The sequence below is a fragment of the Aptenodytes patagonicus genome, chromosome 3, assembly GCF_965638725.1.
Source record: "Aptenodytes patagonicus chromosome 3, bAptPat1.pri.cur, whole genome shotgun sequence".
NCBI classification, from domain to species: Eukaryota; Metazoa; Chordata; class Aves; order Sphenisciformes; family Spheniscidae; genus Aptenodytes; species Aptenodytes patagonicus.
The window spans coordinates 102,399,924-102,425,981 of NC_134951.1; the positions used below are offsets into that span (position 1 = coordinate 102,399,924).

Genomic DNA, 26,058 nt, shown 5'->3' on the forward strand with positions numbered 1-26,058 from the left:
GGGAAATGAACTAATTTTTGGGTTTTGGACAAAAAAAGGAACGCTGTTCCAGATGCCTGGAGCTCCCACCCTTGCTACTGCTGTGACTTTCTTGTTTGGAGACAGATTTCCTCAAAGCTTGTTTATGAGAACACCACTTTATTTGGGTATCTGTGTTAAAAAAGAAACATCTTGTACTCTTCCCACTCTCATTATTGAAGTTCTGCATGAACAGGTCATCTTAAATACTGCACAGTGCATGACTTGAAATGTTCAGCATGTGATTTTTGGCTGTCAGGTCTGTTAGGCAAATCACAGTCTGACTGTCTTCAAGACTGAGCTTTTTGCTACAGTCTGAACAACACTGAAATATCTTGTTTTTGGAAAACTGAATTTCCTGTTGTGTCCATCTGGCACATATGGCTGAGCATTCACTAGCATCACCAGAACGGTGGAGCCAGCCAAGAACAAACGTTTGGCATGTTTTATGCTAGAAAAGCCTCATTTCCAAATCAAAACATGCATATGCGCATACTCAAAATGAAGTGATAAATGCTTAAAAGCTGGACCAGAATAAAAAAACATGTCAGTATTGCTGTTGTCACTTCTTCAGTAAAGGTTGTGTCAGCCATGTTTTTCCCAAGGCACAGTTTGTACGTTGGAAATTTTCTTTCCAGTGAAATGACTGAATAATAAGTGAGTCTTCCATTTTTCAAAGGACCTGGAGTGCAGTAGGCCCATTATGTTCCTCATCTTAATTGAAATCTGTCATGGCTGCTTTCATCCATTTTATGAGTACTTCTGAGAGACCTCTTGGTTTCTTTTTCTTCTAAGCCTTTGACTGATCCGTCACTCTCTTTTCTCGTGGGTTGAGCTCCTAACCCTGTGAGTATTTCTTCGTGGTGTTTTCACACAGATCTGTGAAGAACATACTCGGGCAACAACTGGATGCCCGAGATTAAGGAGAGAGGTTCGCTTAGTCAGGGTGGACAGAAATTAAGTCTTCCTAATACAGCTTTTCCAAATAGGCCATATTAAAATTGCTTTGGCTTCTTATGGTATTAGTGCTTACTGATGTGCATTTTCTTTGCAGACAGGCTTTTAGCACTCGTGCTTTAAGGCAAGTAGTAAGAAGCAAGCATGGAGAAGTTTTGGGAGGTTCATGACTACTTCACTAGTAAGAAGGTGTCTAAAAAGTCTCTGTTTATGCAAAAAAAAAAAAAAAAAATCTTTTCCAAAGAGAAATCCTGGTTGCATGTAGTCTGCCATGTGTTATATGAATGCATAATATTGTAGACCGTAAAAGTAAGCATAAGTAATTCAGGCTTATTACAGAGTTTATTACTGAAGGTGAGAGCAGTGTTTCTGGTAAAAGCTGTCTTTTTTAACAGGATCATAGACTAACTCTCCATAGGCAAATACAGCTGCCAAACTTCTATGCAAGAACCTCAGATCTTTCATATTTATGTCACGATCACATACCTTATTTGAAAAAGTTTTTTTTTCTTGAATTTTAAAGATGTTACAGAGTTGAGAATGTTTGCTGGAACATTTTTAATTAACAATTTTTTGAAAGAGTTTCAAATGTCAAGATAAGCATACAAAGAAAGTGCCAGATAAAATAAAAATGAAATACTGAACAGAATTAGTCATGCTTGAAGCTTGTGCTGCTTGATTCTAAAAGTTTCTGGTTTAGTGCAAGTCCCATTGGACTCATCAGAATAATTTCTGTGTTTGAACTGGATTTCCTGTTTGTTCACATGTTAAGTTATATTTTAAGAAAAGTTTTCCTGGATGAAACATACAGTGATAACAATATAGAGAAAAATGAAGATATTAACCTAATTTTACTTTTCTAGTTGGAGAGAAAATGTCTATCACTTGTAACTTGAAGAGCTAGAGCAGAGAGTAGCTTATTACCAATTTGCATTGTACACACAAAATCCCCAACATTCTTGTCGGGGGGGGGGGGAGGAATCTAATTTTAAAAACATGCATGCTTCTGTGGTCTTCATCAGAACAGTGAAAGCGCTATGGCTGTTAAAAAGATGTAACAGGTACCTTTCATGGGGAATTTTCTCTTTCATGAACTGTAACAATAAGACCTGAAGACTTATTTTTGTTACTGCATTTAATTACACACATTATCTATAAGCAAAACAAAGACATACTAGTTGCCAGGGCAAGCTGATTAATCCAGTAATAATGAAATGTATGAACTGCGATTTGGTGGAATGGATGGACGAAGGGTGTTGCCATTCTGCTAGGGAGACTGTCATTCGGAATGGACCAGGAAGCGAAGCTTAGATAACTGGGCCTAATTATTTTGCATTTGCAGTCTAATTTGATCAGTAGTTGATCTTCATTAATTAAGTAAAATAGACACACCAAGGTGGTGTGTTTCACTGCTGTTTCTGAGCATGGATGTTATAAGGATTTAATCTTTAGTAATTTGATTTTTCTAGGCCAAATCCTTGTTTGGTGACTAGAGCTGCCTATCTTGATGTCCTTGTGATGCTGAGTACTCACCTGGGGAAGTTTCAAAAGCAAGGTAGGTCAAAAGTACTGCTCTATAAATCGGATGGAATATCTGTGGGGAAATTTCTGAGCTCTGTTGAATCCAGAGAAACAATAATATATTACTTGTACTCATGGTATCTACTGAATGCTGGAGTCCGTTAGCTGCTTTGTATAAAAGGGCCCTTTATTCTGCCTTCTGTAGAGCTAGTCTTGGGGGTCGTTGATGAGAAGAATGAGGTATGGCTCCGTGTCAAAGCCTGAAATGATGATCTGGCAATATTCCTAATCCTAGAACTATGTAACAACAAAAAAGATCCCCTCCAGTGTTCCAAAATGTTTTTCTGATCCAAGGTTGTAAATACAAACAAAATCCGAACCCTGGAATATTGCTACTTTAACCTTTCCTGAAAGCTACAGAGATGTTCCCTCAGGAGACACCTGAAAGTGTTTCAGAGAAAGTGTTTTCTCATCTTTAGAAGTTTTATAAGAAACAACTCTGAGAACTTCTTTAAATTTCCTTTTTTATATTTATTCTTTATCACTGTGAAGCTTTTGAAGGACCAGTCAGAACTATTAGTGGTTTTAATGATACAGTGTTGTTTGCAACAATACAAAACATACTGTAAACAATAAGGAAAACAAACGTATGGAGGAAGGGATACCCTTTCAAGTGTGACTGTGTATAGGCAACTTTTGGTCAGCTGTAACTAGCTTCCTTGTGGGGCCTGTTTTGTTCACTTCTTATGAACACGTGAGGAGTAAACTACCTTGTCAGTCCAGGAAGGCAATTAAAGAATAGTTCTTTCATTTCATTAAAATTCTTAATGACTAATTTTAACACTGCATTTAAGTCATTAGAACCGTTCTTTATTTCAGAGTGTTTTGTTTTGGGGGCTGTTCTTAATTTTAAAACCAATTCATTTTGCTTTTTTGCTTAGACCTTTGGTAGAAGTAGTTCGATTTTAATTCCATAATTGCTATTTGTGTGATTTCTTGTGAATGCACAGTTCAAATAGTGGTAGTTGTCAGGAAAATGAGTTGGTGATGAACATGTCTGAAACTAACTTCTTAGATAGGTTGATGCAGAATCTAGCCGTTATAACAGAAGCATAGACATATAGAAAATATGTGACAGGTGGGTTCCGCCCTACCACAGGAAGACAGTTAGGGTTATCGGGGACTCTAGGAGATGGGTCTGATCTTTCATGTCCTCTGAAGAGTCTTTCCTCTCTCATGGGTCCCAGATGTCAAGATGTACTGTTCAGTAAAGGAAATTTCCAGATGATGTTGCACTGTAGGTCTCGTTCTGTCGGGTACTGACCACTGTTTGTGACTAGGTAAGGGCTGCATGCTTTATAGGGAGGAATGTACCACCCTATATGAAGCAGTTTCAATATAACATGTCTCTAGGGATATGTTTTTTTCTGGCTCTTTAATGTTGTTTTGGGTGAGCTATATCTACCATCAGTAACTTTTAATGTTACAATATATATTTACTTATTTTCGTTATTTATACAAAATAAAGTTTCTTAAATCCTTGATATGCCATTGGCCTTAGTGATTATCCTTTGCAATACATTGAAAAGTGTAGCTGTGTATCACATCTACAAGATAAACAAAAACAATCCCCAAAGCCCCCTTCAACCATATTTGGGCTCATCACCCTTCTTTTTAATTTGAGTACTCCTTTTTTTTAAAGACAGATCCTCTTTGAAATATTAATTTTTACACTTTTTTTTAATCATGATCCTCTACCTCTGTTCATCTCCTTTGTAGTATGAATCATCCCAGTCTTTCTGTATTCTCTTCATATGAAGTTTTTTTTCCTCTGCTTCTGATTATTCTCATCTCTCACCCCCCAACTGTTTTTGTATTTTCTTTTATGAAGGAACAGCCAGTATTCCAAGTGAGGGCTCCTCACTTGCTTACTTAGTGGGCATTACATTTCTTTATCAGTCTCTTTCCTATTTCAGTTACCTTTGGGGTTTTTGTCTGTTTTGGTTTTTAAACAATTGCTGCACATTTGCAAAGGCTTTTATTGACCTCTCCACACCAGGAAACTCACGGGTTTTTTTTAATGCCCCTGACTTGTGAATAGCCCTTTGAGCCTGGGGTACTGCACCATGCAGTGGCTGGATTACTGACTGTAGTGGATTCATTTATTTTTCAAAGCTCATGTGGACTGTTCCAAACCTGGGTGCTGTAAGGTACAATTTCTGTGGAAGGAAAGCAATTATTTTTGCAGACTCTCTCTGCTGAGGGATCGTTCATTAGTATTGTCTTGCTTAAAAGTTTCATTCCTATATAGGCTTAAAATTATATGTTGCAGGCAATATCTACAGAGAGTAGAAACTTAAACTGGAAATATGGTTTTGAAAGCTTGAAGATACGTTAGGGACAATTTTATATATCACAGGCAGAAGCCTTTCTGAAATGAAGGAGTAGTATGTTTATATTAAATAGAACCTGAGTGTCCCATGACACAGTGAGAGAAAGACTAAACTCAGCAGTTAAAAATTAATGTTTTGAGTCTCACATTTAAATGTTCTGTAAGGAATAGTTATTAACTGAGGCTTTATACTTTTCTGAAATTAAATATCTTACTCGTATATGTGTATCTCTGGTTATGAGCCAATTTTTCTCTGTTTTAATCTTGATTTGTAAAGTTGTTTGAATGAATAAAGGGTGAAGGACAAATCCAAATAAAACTGTTTCTTCATGTGTTTATCTAAGAGGCCCCAGGAAGTGCTGTGTATGAGTTCCAGGCCACGGGCTGAAACTGATTTTCATCAACAGAAACGGGAATGCAATGTAATGAGCCTGCAACTGGTTAAAATCAGACCACTTCTAACTGATTATGCCTGTCTAAAGGGGTTACAATTACAAAGAGATTTTCAGAGTACAACCCTGCCTAGGCCTTTCCTACATTACGATTATTTTCTGTAAGTGATTTGTTGTATTCAATTAATAAAATCTGTCTCTTAAAGTGCAGGACAGCCCTTAGGGAATTTACTTCACAAATTCAAAACAATTTAGAATGTCGGATAAGGAAGGCAGGGAGTAATGGATACCAAAAGCATCTTGTCCAGCTAAAAATTTATTGCTGGCTAAATGATAATTATTTATCTTAAAACAAACAAAAAAACCACCCCATAGTTATTCTGATGTGCTGGTTTGGATGGAAGTGTTGCCTGATTCATGTCACTGGGAAAATACAGTTTTCTTTCCTTGAGTTGATAGACAAAAATCTAGAGCATTTTTTCCAGCTCCTGAAGTGCCCGAGGGTCTTCTGACATGCAGAGACAATGCATAATGCCAAGACTATGTAAACTTACAACATATTTTTTTTCAGTTATCAACTGCGGTTGGAACTCGGAAAAAAACTGAAGCAAGCATTTAAAAAAAAAAAAGTTAATATATAAATAAAAATACTATTTTTGCCTTTATTGAGAGCAAACAAAAGTTCTTGCCAGATCTAGGATGATTTGATGAGCTAATGTCTACTGTCAGTATTAATAATTATTAATAATATCCAGTGAATTTGTTCTTGCAGACCTCTTTGATAAGTTGTCTCCACAGTAACTGTTTTTATAGACTTGGAATCACAGATGTCCAAGGCCTTTTCAGTCTAATGGGTAGAACAATGCAGTCCTCTTCCAGAGGATTTTCTGGCACTTGTACCCTGCTAAAGCAGTTAAGTTACTCCTCCAGAAGTAAACCAGCACCAGAGTGGGTGGTGTAGGAATAGGGGCAAGTTCCCGAACTTCACACTTCAAACATTACTGGAGGAAGCAAATAACACTTGTAGGCGTCTTTGGAGGGGAAAAATGCCTCCGAGTCCAGGTGAGAATGTGTCCAGCCTTAGCTGGACATTTATAATAATTTATAATTATTTGCAAATTCACACGTCTTGATCAGCAGGAGTTAGAAGGAGAGGTCTGTCAAGCTGTAGTGCCACAGATCTACGCATGTGTCTGCAGTTGCGCACTTTTCTCTGCACTCAGAGATGGGCTTTGCAAGAGACAGAATACCAGACTACAAACAGGCTATGCTGTGATACAGTGTTTCAGTGGGTAAGATTCCTCTGTTGAATATGTGGACTTTTGACAGGACCCATCATAGACATTCCTGCTTTCAGATCTTCTCCTGGAAATGGGTGTCTGAAGCTAAACAATAAGATGAGAGTATTACTGTGATCCTGCGGTGCTGGTAACACAGGAGCCAGAGCAGTGCATTGCAGTGAAAGCTCAGATCTGGGATGCTCTGTCTCTCTGTAACTGATGAAGATTGCCACAAGACAAAGTGGTCACATTTTCTTTCTTGCTCACATCTCAGAACAGTTTTCTGCTAGTATTTTGTCAATTCATGAAGGGAAAAATGGATGCAACTTGCTAAAATATACTTGACTAATAAAAGCGTATTTTACCCAGGGTTGTGTTAAAAAAAAAAAATGGTACTTGTCGATAAAGTGTTGTGTTGAGTCCATAAAGCCCATCAACATAAGTGAAATTGGATATACAACAGGTGTCAGGGAAAAGATGCAAGAAAAATTTGCTAAAGATAATCCTTCCTAGTTGTTCTTTTATCCTATATATATGCTGTCAGTCTCCTGGCTGGTTTGGCCTATTATCGAGTATAGTGTTGTCAAAATTCAAGTTTGATGCGAAAGAGAAAACATTGAAATAGGATGTCAAATAGGCTGAACCTGTGATTTAGGAGAAGCTGCCACTTGAAGTCTAACTATGCATTTTTCCTTTCTACATTTGAGGTGGAAGAATTTATAAAAGTTCTTGAGATTAACCAAACTCCACTGTTGTTGTCGTCAGTGGGAACGGTTACTCAGTATTTACATAATTAATCCTGTTCATAAATAGATTGTTTTGATATCAAAATGGAGCAGCCAGTATTCTGCTCTCACTAATATATTCTTTCCTTGAGTTTTGCAAAAACAGACTTCCATTTTCTTACTATCTTCTGAACAGCTAAACCTTTCGTAGGTGTGGCTTAGTTAAGATTCTTAAATTCTGCTCATAAGCAACAGAAACAATTGCAAAAAATACTGTGCATCGCACATGTGTGTTTGAGACCAGAAACATGGGAAGTTATGTACAACTGTCTGCTGATTTTGTCCGTTTTTATACTCTCAAATATGACAAAATACTGTGTTTTAAATGACATATACTGCAATATCATTCTCTTGTATTGGTAGAAATAGTATGCATTATCAAACTTCTAGATGCTTTGCAATGAAAGCCCAAATTGTTTTTTAAGTAGGACTCTCTTAAATGTTTTGCTTGAATGATGTGGTTTGTAGGGCTTTTAAATAGCATTTGAAAGCTGTGCCTACTTTTTTTTCTATATTGTACTTCTTACTCTTTCTTATTTTGAAAAGAAGCTAACTGGTAACTAAAATAAGTTTTTCTGCTGGCTAACTTAAAAACTGATGATGTTTAAATGGTAAAAATTTGACAGGAATAACTAGGTTGGTTATTTTAGCCATAGTTTAACTTTCTTTACCTAAATCCCTAAGAACTGTGGCCAAACAGTTATTTGAACAAAAACACTGGCAGCCTGTTAATGCATGTTTTGGTTATTTGGTCTAATTAGCTTAAACTTAAGAAATTCCATCTGAACAAATTGAAAGCAATTTTTGTTTGTTATGTCAGAAATTATATAAACTTTCTGTGCCATTATATTGACTGTGGCACTTGGTCAATGTTGTTATTTTGACTCAAGGAAGGTAAAGATTTAAAACATATTTATAGAATCATCTAAATGGCCTATGCCTACTGACATTAAATTAGACAAGTCAAAAGGGAGTGCAGTTGGGTACCCAATATTCTAATTCAATGCAGACGGGAGAATGAAGTTGAGGATGGGATTGTTGGAGGTCCAAGAGACAGGGAGTGACTGGGAGTTGCACAGACAGTGACATGCCAGAGGCAGATCAAGTGAGGGATGTACTAAGTTAAGGTGGCCAAAAGACAGCGCAAAAGTGAGTGCGAGATAGAAGGACAAAGCAAATGGACCGAGGCTGAAAGGAATAAATGTTGGGAGAAAGGAGGTGAAGGTGTGCAACACCAGCGGGCGGTCAAGGAAGTGTCGGAGGCAGAACTCGTGGCACAGGCGTGGGAGGAGGAAAGTAAAAGTGTTTTCAGAAAGATTGTGGGGGCACAATGAAAGGAGGAGGGTTGTGGAGGGTAGAGCATGATACTGCTGGAATGCTGTGTTGAACAGGGAATGTGGAAGGGTGTTACAGGAAATAAGTGACACAAGGGGAGAGTGGAGTTGATCGTGTTTCTTAATGTTAGCAGTTAAAATTCTGTCCCCATGTGAAGACGGAGACTGCTTATACTTCTGAAAACTTGTTTCAGGTTCTGTTTAGATTCCAACATGTACCACTGACTGACTTGCACTGTCTCCATGGGGTTTTATGGTTTTCTATGAATGCAAAAAAAGTGGAAAACTTGGTGCTGTGCCAGAGAGAAGCTGTAAGAAAAATAGCAGCCTCAGTGTCCAGATCAAATGCTTTTTACTTTCCCTTTTTTTTCTTTGAAAAATTTCTGTTATAGTACACAAAATGCAATGGGATGCTTCTGTCCTCAACAATATATTATCTGTGGATTCTGTTAATCACTCATGTTTGTAGTTTTGAATTGTATTGTGAGTACTGATGCTTAGTCTCTGATGTCGAAATTGTTGCAGATGTCTTTAAAAGAAAACATCCTGCTTAAAATATGCCCTTTTCCTGATCAACAGTTATCTTAGTTCTGCATTGTAATAAAATATGCTTTTCTGTTCTCTTTGGGGTTTTTTTTTCCATTTACCAGTGACTTCGCCTAATCCACTTTTAATAAAAAGGGAAAATATGAAAGAAAATACTTTTCCTTAATATTTGTCTAGGAAAATCTCTTCTTGGCACTGATTACCTTTCAGCCTTCCCTCTATTCATACGATCTTTTCAGATACCCTTGGATAGATGGTAGTTTGTGAGTGCAAAGGATTTTAATCTCTTAGTCCATAAATAATTGCAACTTCTTGCAGGTCTTGGTGAATGATGATGAATATCCAGATTGTTGATGCTGGGACCCCCTTTCCATAACATTGTACTGCAGACACAACAGCATTTCATTGCTGCTCTTGTAATTTTTGTCTGACTTTGCAGAGTGTCAGTGAGTTTTCTGATGTTGGTAATAACTTCTCCCCTTTTTCCCTTCTTTGTTCTTCTTTTCTGGAGCCTCTAGTGGGAAGATGGAAGATGGCATGGATGCTCGAGGGGCTGCATACAGGATTTGATCTCAATATTTATCTCAAAGTGTGCAAATACTTAGATGTATCATAATCACAGATACAGGAAAAAAAGGCCCTCACACAACATACACTTGATGATACGGAGAGTTGTCCAATTGGCAGTAGCCTAGACAGCCACTGTAAAATTACCTAAATCCAACAGAAATACATAATCAGTCCTGTACATCATCTGGCAAGGCGATGAAGCAAGTTTAGGTTTTATATATGGAAGGAATTCAGATGACAGAATCACTTCTGAACATATTCTAGAATCTCTGAAATGAAAGATCAGCTGAAATGTCCATCGGCTGACAGCTTGTTAATCGCTGAGCAGGGAAGTTTTTCTGTCCTTACTGTATGTATCTACTTATCCTGGGAACAGACTATAGAATAGTGCCTACATGCCACTGCGGGGAAGAGCAGAAAAAAGTCAGGCAGGGCACAGGTTTTGGAGCTGGCTAAAACTTTGAGGAGGTTTGTAGCTAGAGATTCATCAGGTCTGCTAAGTCCATTCTGCTCCTCTTCCTTTCCTCCTTATTTTCAGATCATGAAAGATCATTTAACTTCATATAACTGACTGTGAACATCAGTTGATCACAAATAGGATTAAAAAAACAACCCCTCAAACCTAGATGATGTGACATAGACGTTGTATGCATATCTCAATGTAGTGGACATAAAGGGTTTGAGGAAGACTGTGGGATGTTCATGCACTGTGTTGAGGAGAACCAAGTTGTTGTATAAGATGTGTCCCTTCCTAGAAGAGAGCCGAAGTTCTTCCTGTCCCCCAAATGAGGCAATCCTTAAGGGAGAAAAAAAAAAAAAATCCACTTAATTCTTGGGGGCTCTTTTGCATCTGTCAGCATCCTGGACAAGACTGCTGTTTGCCAGGATCCTTGTTTGGTCAGCCAAAATTTGTTCTTCCTTCTCACAGCAGCTGGTCATTCAAATTGTACAATGATTTTTGTTTGTAAATAAAAGTATGTATTTACTGTATCTTAACAACATAGACATTTACTTTGGGAACCAGCGTGTTTTTTTGGTTTAGTCAGATATTTTGATGTAAGCCAAAGAAAAGAGTTTAATTAAACTTAAGCAGATGAGAAAATATTTACATGAAATCCAGGAAAGATTTCTTAGTGATGAAGTTGAAAGCAGGAATATTTCCCCTGCATTTCCACTGCACTGTAATAAGACAGGGGCTTTCTTTCCTTCTGTACGTATTTGTGTGAAAAAAGAGTGTTGGAGAACATGCGGAGCACAAGATGAATGCAGGATTTGCTCTGTGGTGTGCTGAGGCTACGCAAATATGCAGTCTTACTTTGTTGACAGCCTTGCTGTTGAGACATCCAGTTTTAGAGAGACTTTCTGTAAAATAGATGAGCCACAGTGTCCAGTCTTTCACAATTACATGGTAAAAACAGAAGTCATCCAGAAGGCTTCCAAACCAGAAAAGGTATTCGATATGTACAGAAAAAGAGGATCTGTGGCAGAAGACTCTTGTATCACAGTCTCTGCAAACTAGTAGTTCTAGGAGTGAGTAGCTACGCCGTGTTTTTTGTATGAAAATAATTTTCCCCTTCAAAGATGAAGACGCAGAGTGAAGTTATGCTGGCCTTGCAAAATTCAAATGGAGGTTTACTGCACTGGATCTGAAGCTCGGTGTGTGGCCAGCTCCTGGAGTCAACAGAAGGGTCACCACTCTCTCTGATGTTAAGTTGCAGACTCTAGCAAAGTTGGCAGTGTTGACACCAACAAAATGAAAGACACCCTCCCCCTCTTCCCCTAATGTTTACCTCTTTTTGTCCACCTAATACGGCTCTCCCTTGCCTCGCCCTAGAGCTTTGACCCTTCCATCCTGTTGGTTTTCATGTTACTGCTTGCACGTATGATAGCTATACCTCAATGTAAAGCAACGTTGATAGGAAATAAAAGCACTTCTCTTGCAATATACTTAGAGATATATACCTGATTTGAACACTGAGCTAGCGGACTCGTGTATTGCTGAAATGCAGCTGAGGAGGGAAGCATGTAGGAAGCTGAGAGGGTGCAGGGCTCCAAAACAGAAGCTGTTTCTCTTCTCGAACCGAGGTGCTTGAACTTGAACCTTTTTCTTTCAACTGCCTGGGATTATTTCTGTTGTTAAACTGGTGTCTGTGGAGTTAGGCCATGTAATAACTGGGACGAAGGCCTAATCCCTCTCCAAGGCAACCAGACAGTTCAGAAATCAAGGAATTCTGGCAGTTGGATACTTGTGTGACATAGGCATTAATGCTAGTTTATGCTGGTATGTAATGCCAGTCTGTTTGGAGGAGTTTTAGAAAATGTAGGAAATAAAATATACAAGTTTGCATGTTATGAGATGGAAGCCACCTGTGTCATCCAGAGAATTATGCTGTGACACGGGTTCACAGTGATATTGGTTTCTTTGACTACATCAAGCCCGTTCAGAAAAGAAACTGTAGTGAAAACATGACTGACAGAACTAATGGTTAGGTAATATGTCTGAAAATCTTTTTCAAATACCAAATTTCTTTGAAGCTTGTCCAGAGTTACTCAGAAAATGCTTCTGCCTTACATGCTAGACAGTGTACAACCATGACAAGTTTCTATGTAAATGTCAAACAAATTAAGATGGCTTTGGAAGAATTTGAATATGAAAGGGCAGGATATTTATCTGTAAATAGAAGGATTAGGGAAATGTCTTCATGGGCAGTAAAACAAACCCATATTTGTGTTGCAGCTTCATGTCAGATTCAGCAATTCAATGGTAATACTTGGACAGGCTTTTTGGTTGTACTCAGTACTTAATTATAAATAGCAAAGTTATATGGCAATGACTTGTCGTCTTCTAGATACTGAAGAAATCTAAGTAAGTTTGCTTTAATCTTTGTATTTACCTTTAATGCATTTTTGATATTTTAAAAACTCCAAACTTCTAACATCTCTCAACACCAGTGGCAGTGGTGTTCTTTTCTGTAATTCTTCATGATTTTGCCTTATTTCATGCTTGTATTTGAATTCTGTGGGATATAGCATATTAATTTCCTTGCAGTACAAGCTATACAAACATCTGAACTGGGCAAAAATCTTGGTTTTGATACTAGAAAATTGTTTATTGCTGCTGATGATGGAGAAGGCAGCGTGTGAGGATTTCAGTCTTAGGTGTGTGAGAGGACTAACGATTTTTTTTTTTTTCCTTTCATTTTGCGTCAACATTGCCAACTTTGCTAGAGCCTGAAACCCTCTGGCATCACAGATAGCAGGGACCTTTTAGCTCACTTTGGGAGGTGGCCACGCACTACAGAATGTTCTCGGGCTGTGCTGTGCCATGTGGGCAGGTTGCACCACTGTAAATGACTGAAATGTCACAGTTCCTGTGCTGACAGGAGATGTCAGTGCAGCTCCTTTCTTCTTAGCTGTGTTAACTGTTCAAAGTTAATAGGCATAGGAAAAGCATACTGGATTTTTCAATCAGTAAATTCTTCCAGATTGATACACACAGGACAGATCTATTTATGTAGAAGGGGCATCTTCTTAATAGTAACCTTTTCTGACTAAAGCTATGCAAAGCGTGGGATTTTCAGTATTATCAGAATGGCCCTGTCATTGTTTCTCCTGATTTCACTTGCAGCTGGGTAGGCTGACAGACAGCACTTTCTCCAGCCTGATCTCTGATTTTAGAGCTATTCTATCGAGTATAATATGATTGCATATTTGTATTTGGTGCTTTTTGAGGTTTCCAAACTACCTACATTTTTTTCCAAATGTCTTTAATACAGTTTATTTGTGTTAATCACCTTCTACAATGGTAGTCCAAAGCATGTACAATTTACAAGACTGTATTAGTAGCTTGATTTAAGGAAATACTTATCAAACAGCTATAATTGGTAAAGATGATGGGCAGTCTGTAAAGTGTTGTAGCATTTTTTAAGGTGTTTGAAGCTTTCATCCCGTGTGTTGAACAATTTATAGTTTTCAGAAAAGTTTGTCCTTATTTCTTTCTACTTAAATATGAATACACGTGATATCTAGGAAAGCTGTTTTATAATTCAGAATCAGTTTAAAATGAAGGAGATCTATGTTTTCATTTCATGCTTGAATTTACCTTGTGATACCTTTTGCATACCTGATGTTTTTCAACTTCAGAATCACTTCATGGTATGGAGCAGATGGTAACATCATCTATTTGTCACTTTACTTAGTTTTATTCTCATCTCAGGAATGCAATTGTTTGGATTTTGGGAAGAGATGAACGGAGTTATTTCAGATTCTGAATTGGTGTCCGGTATTCCCTACTCATCTGCAATACCAGGACTGATACAGTATCTTCAGAGCATCACCAAACTTGTAATATCAGTGCTGCTGGTGACTGCAGGTCCTGACATCCAGAGCAGCAGTTCCCCTGTTGCAAAGAAAATAGCCAAGCCATCGTTGTCAATAGTTCATCTCCTTCACTGTGAGTTTCATGAAGTACGTCTGCTTGCGTTGGAAGCAATACTGCTGTGGTTGAAACAAATAAATTCCAAGCAGATTGCAGAAGGAGGAGGAGGTGTATTGTGTTTACTCATTGATTTGGAAGGCACTCTTCTCACAATGGCTCTGAAGGAAAAGAATCTCCAGTGTTTTTGCAAGGTAGGAGGGTGCTATTTTATTGACATTTGGTATGTTTTCAGTAAATGATATTCTTAATTTTTAAAAATATATTTCAAACATGCATGATGTTTTTTAAATAGTATGTGAGTGGTTTGGGGTTTTTTTACATTGAATAGGAGCTGTGCTATAATTCTGTAACGGATATTCTTGCATAAAAGCAAGAACTTCCTCTTTCCTTTTTTAGCACTGTCAGGAGGGGACCTTTGTGCTCTCGGAGTGGGGTTTAAGTCAGTGTTTTACTGATCTCAAATGTACACATTCATGTTGAGATTGTTTGTAAATTCTTTGTTTGTGAATTGTGTGTGCAGGTGCTGGAAATTCTTTATAATATGGATCTCAGAAATGTGCTTCCAAAGACTGAATGCTCTATAAAAATGAATCCAAATGAGCTCTTAACGTGGAGTTTAAACACTGTAGATATCTCCAACAGGTATGGTCTGTCATGCACGTTAAAATACTTATATTTTAAAAACTTTAAATGTTGAAGAATTAATTTATTGGTTTTGGACTATGTGTCGATTTAAAAATCCATGTTTCAGAAAAGTGAGTGTGGCTTACTTGAATAGAGAGACCTCTTGATGAGAGTTTTTCAGATAAGTTAGACATGGATCCAAATTACTAAAAAGGCCCACAAGTCATACTGGCAAGCACCCTGTAAATGTCCAGTAACACAGTTCCTGAAATAAGAAATTACTCCGTCTGTCAGATGATAGCCAGTAAGCATAGCTCTTCCTGAACGGTAATTGGGAAACACCATAATGCATAGAATTGATGATCCAAACTTACACTCATTCACTGTGAAGCTGCCATCCTGGTTTGTCTGCAGATGGTCTATAGAAAGAGTGACAGATCTGATTTCACTTGTTGGATTGGCAGAAATGGTTAACCCTAATCCTTAGGGTTAGCACTCCTAATCAGACTGTAGAGTCAGCAGAAAGTGCTGAAAATTTGGAGCCAGTTTGTAGTTCGTACTGCATTAGAAGCTGTGTCCATCCATTTATAACAGAATGGACAAACAGGGTTAAAGTGTCTGGGCTCTAAGGGCAAGACCATCCTGTTTCTAATAGTCTCTTTTTTTAAGCCATATAAACATTGCACCCCAGTGTTGCCAATGTAGAATATTTATGGTCTAGAGTGTAGAACAGCATTTTATAGCTGTGCACATTTGCTGCTGATTTGCACTTAATTTTTTAAGTTTAAATGATGATGTGGAGTGTTTATTTCTGGAATGAAATAAGATACTTGTGGTAAAATAACACTGACTGGTGCTGTTAGAAGGAAATAGCTGAAATAGCAGACCTTGCTGCTCAGGTGTTGCCATTCCCCACGGTGAGACCAGCCCTTCAGGAGCCACGGTGCCAAGCGCTGTGTCCTTAGGCCCTGCTGGGCAGTATGGAGGCTCAGGAGCTGGCAGTTGGCATATTCTGCACTAGTAACATTTCTAGCAGCTATAGAAGAGAGATTCCTGGAGCTTAACACCAGCTTGAAGAAATGCTTTTGTTTATCATTTAAAATAATGTCTGGTTTGTTTGACTTGGCTTCCATTTTCAAATGTGTTTTTCTATGGGAAGTATGCAGATAGAAAATAAACACGAGAGAGGTGAAGGTAAGAGCGTATTTCATTTGCATATCAACTAAAAACTTAACTAACATCAAGATCGGTAATGTAAAAATTCCGAGTGCTCAGCTTGCAAAATACCCATTGGTGATAATCAGGAATGATTAAGAACTGGCTGGTTTTTTTCTAGAGATGAAATAATGGCAGAAATAGCTGCTTTTTTTTAAATGTTCTTTACCTTGTTTTCTCAGCACTGAAATTCAAAGCATAGCTCTCAAATTTGCCTCCAAGTTGGTTATCCATCTTTTGCAGAACCATCAGCAGGTAAGGGAAACGGAGCTGCTTAACAGTGTTGTAATTCTGGAGTTTTTGGTGATAGAAGTAACATGGCTTCTTTTAGATAGAAACCCCAAGCTTATGTTTTCTTGCATCTTTGCACCTTTTCTGGCATTATCTCTTCCTCTCTGAATACATTGCCATGTTCTGAAATTAAACGGCCATGAGTATCATCTCAGTATATCCCTCTCAAAGTAATTTCAAGTTAAGTATGTAAGTAAATTTTTCTGATGGATTAGTTTCAACTTCTGAGAGCATCCAAAATAGTCACTATAATGTGGAAAGAAAAATGCCTACGGTGATTAACACATGTACTGAATCCAGTCCATTTACTAAAGTGCAACTTCATTGTGGTTTGTAATTGCTGGGGAGCCAGGAGGAGAGCAGATCCAAGGGGAAGGCAAGAAGCTGAAGCAGTGGTTGAGTGCAGTTCCTTTCCTCACTGTGTGCCGTCTGACCTTGCCAAGTCTAAGCCTGAAATCACTGTCTGAGCGCACCAGCTTGTTGTCTGCATGGAGCTCCTCATTGAATTTCCTCTTAAAATTTGTTTTTAAAACACTAGAGTAAATATACTAACCCTTGTAAAATTCAAGGCTCTGTGTTCTCCGTTCCTGTTTATAGACTATTTAATTTTGATTTATACCAGCACAAATTACTGGCTCAGATTTCTTTTGATTTTAAATTGTCAGTCTGTGATGTCACGTATGTATGTGTAGTGCTAAGGCAGCTTTTAATGCTAGACAATTATTTTGTTTGTTTATTTTCAAAGATACAAAAACCACTTAATGGATATGTAAAAATAGACAAAACTCTCATGATCTGTTTTAAAATGAAGATCTTTTTTTTCCTTATGTAGCTGTTATTTTTTTTATAGAACGTGCAGCAGAATTAATTCATATTGTATGCTAATAATCTTGTCTCATTACAAAAAAAAGGAAGGCACAGATTTGCACACAGGAATTGGGAACATGAATTATGATGTTAAATCTTTTTAAGAAAGGCAAAATGCAAGGACTTTGAGTTATAAACATTAAAATAACCATATAAACCTGGTTTCACAAATAGACGTGGAACATATTATTGCTCTGAAGTTTGGTATTAATTTACAAAGAGGAATTAATGAAAAATGCTGTAACAATCTTAACTGTAGTAATGCTAAAAGAACTTTCTCTAATAAGCATGTAAATCATGGGAGATCTAAGACGTCTGTACAGAGTGTGCCTTCCGCTTTGTAAAAGACCCAAGTATATCAGTTTTCCATCTAAAGTCTGTCTTTGGGCTTGCATTCAGTATTTGCATCTGTAGAAGGGATTGTTTCTCTTCCATAAGGTAAAAGTCAAGTTCTTGTCTTTCTAGATAGTCCATGTGTCTGTTCAAAATTTGAATATCTGTAACATCTTGGGAGATTTTTTTTTTTTTTTTAACCTGTTACAGAATCTATAGGACATGCTCTGGCTCTGTCCCTTTGTGCAGTGCAGGTACATGGCCATGTACCACGCAGAATGAGGCAGACCACGACCAAGGTTTCATTTATCCCTCAATGAGTCCTGCGCTTCTCTGCCCTTTAACTTGACTCACCTTTTCATTGGTTTTCTTCTTTACCTTACTTGGTCATTCTGTTTTTCAATTCCTTTAATTAAAAATAAGTGAAAAAGGAAAGAAAGGAGGGGAAAAAAAAAAATAGTTGCATATACCTCAAGTGTCTCCAGGTCGAGCTGGTGCTGCTTTTCCTGTTCTCGTGTGCATGAGGTCCCAATCTGTTTGGTTTTTCTTTCCTCTGGAGCTTCCTTTGAATTGCTGTAGCGCACACTTGCTTGTGGCTGCGCCTGGATGCCACCTCCTGCAGTTTGCATGTTCTGTTATCTAACTTGCGCTTGAGGTTCCTGCAGCTTGACTGACCCGCTGCCCTCCTGAGTGTGGCATTTGCAGGGGATCCCATCTCTTTCTTGGTCACTTATGGAAGTTAGGACTTTATCCTCCCAGTTATGGCCCAGCTGTCCCAATGGAGATCAGAGTTGACAAGTCTCGGAAGTGCTGTTTGAGTTACGGGTAAAATGCACATTATTTCTTTCCACAAAAAATCTAGTAGCCATCACTACACATAGGAAAGAGTCAAAGCGTTGTCCCATTATTGCTGAGTAGTAGTTTTCCTAGCATATGTCTGAGGACTAAAGATGGCAACTGGATTTTATTTGAAACAGGAAATTTCTCTTTCCTGTTCTTTTTTCTAATTCTTCATGTTTTAGGACAGTGAGCTTTGCTGTGTATCAGCCAACATGGAGATTCCATCAGTGTTTTGAATGCACATGCCATCAGAACACAAGGTACCTCAGCAGTCTTATTAAAAAAAAATTTCATCCCCAGTATCTGCAGAGGAGACAGATGGAGCTGCATTCACCCCTTTACCAAGCATTGTATCATTACCAAAGCCTAAGATTGATGCTACGGTTCATATACTCTTAGTTGTTTTTCCAGATATGTGTATGTGTCTACATGTAGGATGCTTCTGAGAATTGCTTCTCTTTGTTATAGTCCAGTATATTTGTCTTTAGCTTGCATGTTTAGAAGAACCGAGGACACAGAAATATGCATTGACTTGTGTGGTTGTTGGTGAGTCTGGTGTGAAGGGACAGAGTGAGAGAATTGCCTATGAATACTGCTCTGACTAAAAGAAAATCTCCCATCTTAACTATCTGTGACATAGTAAGCCAACTTCTGGGTGGACATCTGGGATTCACCACCTTGAAAAAAACCTGCATTTACTGATGAGTAGTATCCCTTCAGCAGCCCATAGTTTAATGTGATGGTGAGCGGTAGCATCGGATTCTACAGCATACTTCTCACGTGTTCTGTGTCTTCAGATTTCAGAAGTAGTCCTGAAAAAATGGGTTCAACTGATAGTTTATTTTTGTGGAGATGAGCAACAGACAGAGATGCTGTTAGCAGCTGCTGAAGTTCTTAAAAGTGTAACAACATTTCTTCTGGTCAATGAGAAGCTCATTCTTGGTGAGTAGTTTGAACATTAATTTTCTGGATCTTTTTAGATGAAACCCATTAATATGTGACTTAAAATGTATTGTACATATATATATTTACACACATTCAAAACACATAATTACATCAAACAGGATATTTTGGAAATTTTAATTGGATTTAATGTACTAAACAGACTTATTTAAATTCTGGTACAAAAAGCACATGTGCAGAGCCTCTTGCAATAAATCCACAGAAGGGGGGCGTGAGATGCTGTTATGTCTCCAGGCTACTATACATTGCTGTACAGATTTACTGGCTTGCAGTTGCTCTCTGACTTGGATCTTTCTGAAATATTCTGTTGATGATGTGGACATGCTTTTAGTTTAACACTGTGAGTGTAACAAAGCTGTGCTGGCTGAATGTTGAAATTAAAGGGTTCAGTCTAGAAATGAGGGACACGTTCTACTATGAGAATGATTGATTAATAATTGGGTCACATTATACCTCCCAGAGATGATAATTTTTTTAAGTTAACATTAGACTGTCTCTTTAGAAAACCAACAAACAAACAAACAAAACTACACAGCCTTACTCAACAATACATTACTGACTGAAAGGCAAAGCTGTGTGAAATTTTCTGGTCTGTTGGGCAGAAGACATTGGTTTTTTTCTTCTAGCCTTCTCCCCCCCCCCCCACCTTTGGTGAACAGCGAGTAAGGGGATTTTGTGACTAAAGGGCCAGGAGATATGCAAAAATAGGTAGTGAAAGATGATAAATTATTTTGCATCCTGAACAAGACAGTTGGCTTTAAATACTTATTTTCGGTGATATTTTATTCCAGTGTGGTTATGTAAATGTTTTTAGTTTGAGTAGCTTAAGTCCACTTACATGGACTGGATACAAATTTTTGTTAGACAAGAAGAATGGTAGTATTTTTTAAACTGTAGATAGTGGTGTTTTTAAAAAGTCAGCTATTTATTTTGAGATGTGTCTTTTAAGAGGTATTGATAACATTTAACAGAGCTAAATCTGTTATATGAGGTAGACATTGTACTATTAAATGTTCATAGTATCAACTCTGGAAATCTTGACCTCTGCCATCTACTTAAAGCTCTTAGTAGGACAGATATTACCATTTTATATCAAATGAAGACAGGGAGGTATTGGAGTGAAAAACTCCCAAATGCTGTGCTTCTCGTCTGTTGCCATTTGGATCCGGTCCGTCGCTGATGGAGAACAGAGTTTCCTCTTTGATCTTGTCAGAACAGTTGCTGGTTTCCATGCTTTCCAATCGGGCAGATGCGAAGGTCTGAAACAAAAAACAGCAGCAGTTTGTATCCTGCTTAAAATTTTAACAAAAAAAGGCAAAATAACAAACGAAACCAAATCCCAACAGAAAAGCCCCCAGGGCCTCAGCGGGCAAACTATCTGAACCTATTCTTTGCTCTGAAAATTGGGCCTGGGGAAGAAGGATGCAGTACTGACCCTCCGTACTACCTAGAATTGTCAGTCTGGGGTTCTTCACAACTGTGAAATTGTCAAGTACTGCAGTGAGAAGTTTAGCAAATCAAGGGCATGATCTGGTGTTTAGTTGCAATGATATAAATCCAGAATCATTCCCTTAAAGTTAAAGGGGTTATGCACATAGAAACAGCTTTGACTTTTATGCCTTGTCCTGCATCAGCTTGCTTGACCACATATAGTACAAAGTAGAAGTTATAGAAGTTAAGGAAAATTGTGGTTGTATGAAATGGAGTTGTAGTCATTCCCATAAGTTTCCATTAAGTACGTTCATAAGAGGAAGAAGGTGAATGCCAATCAGTATGTTCTGGATGACCCCATCATCTCTCCATCGTGTTGCTTGAGGGTTCAGAAACAGTCTTTCTGGAAAATCCATTTGCAGATTTCCACCTCTTCTGGAAATACGGTAGAAACTTGCCTAGGTGGGAAAGCTGGCCATTCTATCTAGAAGGGAATAATTATTCTGCCCTAGCTGTGACACTATAACATTATTGAGTGTGTCATGCTAGAAAAAAGCAACTTCTTTCTGAAGTAATTATAGTCCATGCTATTCCCACATAGGGAAGTTATATGAAATACAGGAATGCTTCTTCTGCCTGTGTAGTAAAGCCTCAAGCAATTAATTTTGGCCAAGCAGTGAAATACAATTAATTGTCTGGCTAGCCTTGTAAAACAAATCTCTGATAGACCTGTTGGTAACATGCTCAGAGAAAACCAGTGCAGCAATGAAGCACCAACTCTGTTGTTCTCTGTGATTACCAGAAAGTAGTACCTAACAGCTGGCTGCCCCTAAAAGAGACCTTCCAGTGGATTCCTTTAATGAGGATGTTCAACGAGAGCTGAAAAGACGGCTGAAAAGTACCCCAGCAAACCTATGAGTACAGCCTTGTGACTTCAGCTAGTCATCCTTAGTGTGACACCACTAAATGGCACAAGGGTTTGCAAGTCGAGTATGGCTTGCGAGATGTGAATTGCCGCTGGGGTGGTATGTGGAGTCTGCCTGTTTGGGGTTTACCAGATGAACACCTCCCTCTTGGCAGTTATCTCTGATTAGTCTTAACTGTGTGCAGGTAATTACCCCATAGATTAAACCTGGCTTGCTTCCAACAGATAGCGGGTATAAGGGTGGCAGGGCACATTGGTGAGTGGCGGGGTGAGGTGGGTATGGGAGAAGTAGGTGACGGGTAGATCCCTGGGAGGTGGGATCGTTTGCCGTTTCCTGCAGGGAATGGCATTTGTGGCCAGCACTACTGGCAGTATCTGAACAAAACTTGGTTTGGCAGCCCCTGCTCCAGGCAGATTGCAACAGCAAATCCATGATCGCAGTGCGTTGGTCAATCTCCAGCGGCAAAACTTTTGTTGTTGCAAAACAGGAATTCTGCACTCCTAGAAATTGTAGAAAATTCAGAGCACCCACGACTTAAAGTTGAACCTGGATTAAGAGAGGTCCATTCTCTTATCTGTTGCCCACTGTTTATACCAAGCTGAGTCAGCCACCTAGATGAAGTTCACACATGCTGAAAACATTTTGATCATACTGCCAGTTGTCTTCCCAGTGGTTTGCCAATGCATTTCTCCTGCCCATGTTTCAGTGTTTCACTGCATTTGTTGTGTTTAGGTGTGGAAACAGAGCTCTGTAACTTCTTTGAATGCATGTAAGAAATAGAATTCTAATTTTTCTCCATAAATAAATATAGGACTGTCTGATACCCTTGCTGTGTGGAAATGTGTGGTTCTACTGCTGCAGAATGAAGATTTGGTAGTAAGGGATGCTGCTGCTGAGGTTATACAAGTGGCACAGTCTGAAAAAAAGATCAGTAAAGGAACAGGTATGTTAACTTTCCTTTACTTTTAAATATTATTGGATACTTGAGAGACAAAAGTATTTCTCTTCTCATCACAAACTTCTTGCTAACTGTAAAGTGATCCACGCATCTCTTATAAACACATACCGTGGAAGATAACAGCAAGTTACAATGTTTGACACCCACCATGCTTTATTATTTTGCTTTTACTGTTCTTGGTATAATTTGCATATGGTTACATAAGTATGTAAAAAAGACAACAGCAGTGTTCAGCTTTATGGTTCTTGCTGTGGTGAGTCAACTATCACATAATTTCACATTTTGAAAGTTCTTTAATACCAGCTTTGGTCTAATATAATGCAGTGGAAGACACTCTTCGAATCCCATGTCATTATAATAGCCTGATCACAGAGAGATAGGAATCTGGGAAACAGTATTCAACTCACTGATTCATTATTAGACCTTGAAATCCATTTAGATCCGCATCAACAAAGACAATTCTCAGCATACCCACAATGCGCTTTCGAGGATGTGGGCCTTTTTGTCTGGATGCACTAGTTTACTCAACCTTATTAATTTTAAAATAGCCACAAAACTTAAGTAGGCTTAACGAATTAATGTGCTTCACTTTGAGAGTCTTTGCTGACGCATTCTTCCATGTGTTGTGAATAAATTAGAATTTGCTACCAAGCTTCTCTCTCTCTGGTGGTCCCTACTGGTCTATGCTACTCTGTAACGCCTGTACCAACTTGTCCGCGGTCAGTTCAAATTAGTTGGCCATCTCCAGGTGAACTGCTGCTAGACTGGAGATAAAGCAGCTCTGCGGTTTAAAAACAAAATAAGAAAAGGCAGTAAAAATGTGTATTTGCCACTACTGTAGATAGACGTAGCCAGGAATGTGCTCATGTGGCAGATGTGTTTTTGAGCTGGCACTGTTCAGGCACAGTGCTGTGGGGTAGGAGAAGGTAAAAGGAGGGATGTGTGACGGACGGCTTTCATCTTCCTGTTAAATCCCACAGCTCTGATTCCAGCACTCTCATCACAGCTCTGGCAATTTATCTAGTCCCAGCTAAAGCTCTCTTTGAGTATCAAGAGGCTCTGCATGTGTGTGCCTCAGATCCCCGACGCTGGCCTTTGGGGGCCATCCTCAAATGTCTCAAGATGGTACTTTGGAAGTAATACAATGCTGGATTTTCTCTCTGGCTCCTTGTATCTTCTCCGTTCTTCCTTCTTGTGTCCCTGGGCCAAGGGATATTGCCCTGTAACTGGATGAGGGCTCTGTCCTACTAATTAATACTAAGGTCACATCAGCGCTTGCTGTTACAACTTAGCACTTTGTAAAGCAGGAGTGGCCATAATCGAGGAAATAACATCATAATTGTTTTTTATTTGCTATGTTCCTACTTAGGACAGGGACCCCCTCCCCAAACTTCTGTTAACCCCTTAGTTGTACTTCGTTGTGCCTTCCTGTTCTTTCACTTAAACTGCTTTTAATGAAATCAGCGTCTTTCATCTGTGACTAGCAAAGAGCGCTGCTCTTGAAAAGATAAAATCTAGTTTCTTTCCGCCTCCATTTTACAACATTATTGTTCCTTCCTGTGATCTCTTTTTTCCCCACTACTTTCACTTTTTGTGCCTTGCTTTCTAGCTTTTGGGGGAGCAGGGCAAGGAGTTTTGCCCCTGTGGCTTTTGTTTACAACCAGATTAAAATGAGCTTACCTTTGAATGTTGTTTGTTACTTCCCTTTACCCCCTTTCTTTTCGCGTGCACTTGAGAGTATGCAATATGTTTGTGTCTGGGGTTCAGACGTTTCATGGATCACCAGTTCTCTCTGTCCTGGCAATTTTTAAATTACATTCAAATATCTACTTATTTTTTCTCAGTTTTCATACCATGAAAGTCTGCTTTTTCATCACAGCACTGATTTTAAAATATCTAAGCTGATACACTGAAATTCATTAGAAGCCATAAAACAGCTCTCTTTAAACCTTTTATTTGATAACAAATTGCTGGATATCTTACATTGACTGACTTTTCATTTCCATTATACGATGACAAATAAGTGTTCTGGCCCAGCAGTTTTATCATGAGATCAGAAAGAAAGATGACTCAAGAGATCAGAAAGAGGAATGGATGTTTAGAAGCCCATTTTCATACGTTCTGTAATTGTTTCAGTTCTATTTCATTGCCATTACCACTAGCTAACATGAGAGAGTAAAGAGACTATTATAATTTCAGCTTCATTCGTGCATCAAAAATTTGTATGTCCTAGTAGCCATTTTATTTCCAGAAATACTGCACTGTAGAAATAGGTTATAGTGTGTTTCACCTTTTACTGCTGTTAATTTGCCATACACAGAGCGGGAATGCTGCTCACAAAATCCAAGCACTGGACTTGCCAGCAATTTTGGCACTAGCATCATTATATCCACTCTTCACAAAATTCTCTCTCTCGCTGTGTACGCAGTGTGTAAGGTAGTAGGCTGTAGCTGCCTACAGAAGAACTAACTCTATTGTCGGCTTAGGGAATCAACACCTTAAGTGTTTTGCTTATATGTGAGAGCCAAAGGAATCCCTGATTACAGCCTGACAACTGCCCCTGCCCTTCATGCATGATACAAGCTGGCATCTGGTTTTCCTGTGAAAGAATGGAGTATTAGAGGGTGTATACTTGTGTGTATATCTCTGCTGGCCAGAGACTGAATTTGTATTCTGCTTCAGCAGAGTAAGATGTGTGGGCTGTTGTTAATAATAACAAACTTATTTGCATAGATTGTTCATATAGTTGTCATAGGACATTTTTCCTTTACATACATGTTGCTGAATAACAGTACAACTGTGTAGCAGTATGATAGTGTCAAATAATAGGTATTTTCAGGTCATTTATAGATGGTGAAACTGGAGGCAAATGATCCTGTCTATTAGCGTGGTTTCACTTTCAGCAACAGCTCCTATCTTGTGTAATTCTTTGAAATGTTATGTGAGCTCCTGGAAGAGCATATGAACTTGGTTGCTTGTTACTCCCTCGTGGCTTTTAGTGAGGGCAAAAACCCCAATTTCCACAAGTAACTAATCCGTGCAGCTTTGGATCACTCAAATTATGGGAGCAGTAACCTTGCAGAGTCTGAAACGCAGGGTAACAAATGTGATACAAGAACCCTGTGAAAACTGCAGCCCCCATTTTCGTTTGAAAGGAGAAAAGCTCAGAAGACCAAAGACTGATACACAGCAGCAGGGCTCCTATCCTCGCTCTACCCTCCCCTCCCCCCCAAGAAAACCCCCACAAAACCTATTTTTTATAGAAGGCAAGGACTTCCACTGTTACCAGTAAAGTTCATTTTTTAAATTTCTTTTATTCATACAGAGAAGCTTGATTTAATTTTGTAATATGTGTAAAAGCTCATAATTAGGAGGGG

General features: G+C 38.6%; 1 protein-coding gene across 2 annotated transcripts in view; it reads left to right on the forward strand.

Annotated features, from left to right (window-relative positions):
• Positions 1–26,058, forward strand: part of THADA (THADA armadillo repeat containing) — a 168,316-nt gene that overhangs the window by 116,695 nt on the left and 25,563 nt on the right. For both annotated transcript variants that reach the window (XM_076334455.1, XM_076334454.1), the window contains 6 exons: positions 2,445–2,530; positions 14,012–14,424; positions 14,754–14,875; positions 16,255–16,327; positions 19,201–19,345; positions 22,535–22,666. In XM_076334455.1, coding sequence (XP_076190570.1) covers positions 2,445–2,530; positions 14,012–14,424; positions 14,754–14,875; positions 16,255–16,327; positions 19,201–19,345; positions 22,535–22,666 — 971 coding nt within the window. The remainder of the gene's footprint in view (positions 1–2,444; positions 2,531–14,011; positions 14,425–14,753; positions 14,876–16,254; positions 16,328–19,200; positions 19,346–22,534; positions 22,667–26,058) is intronic.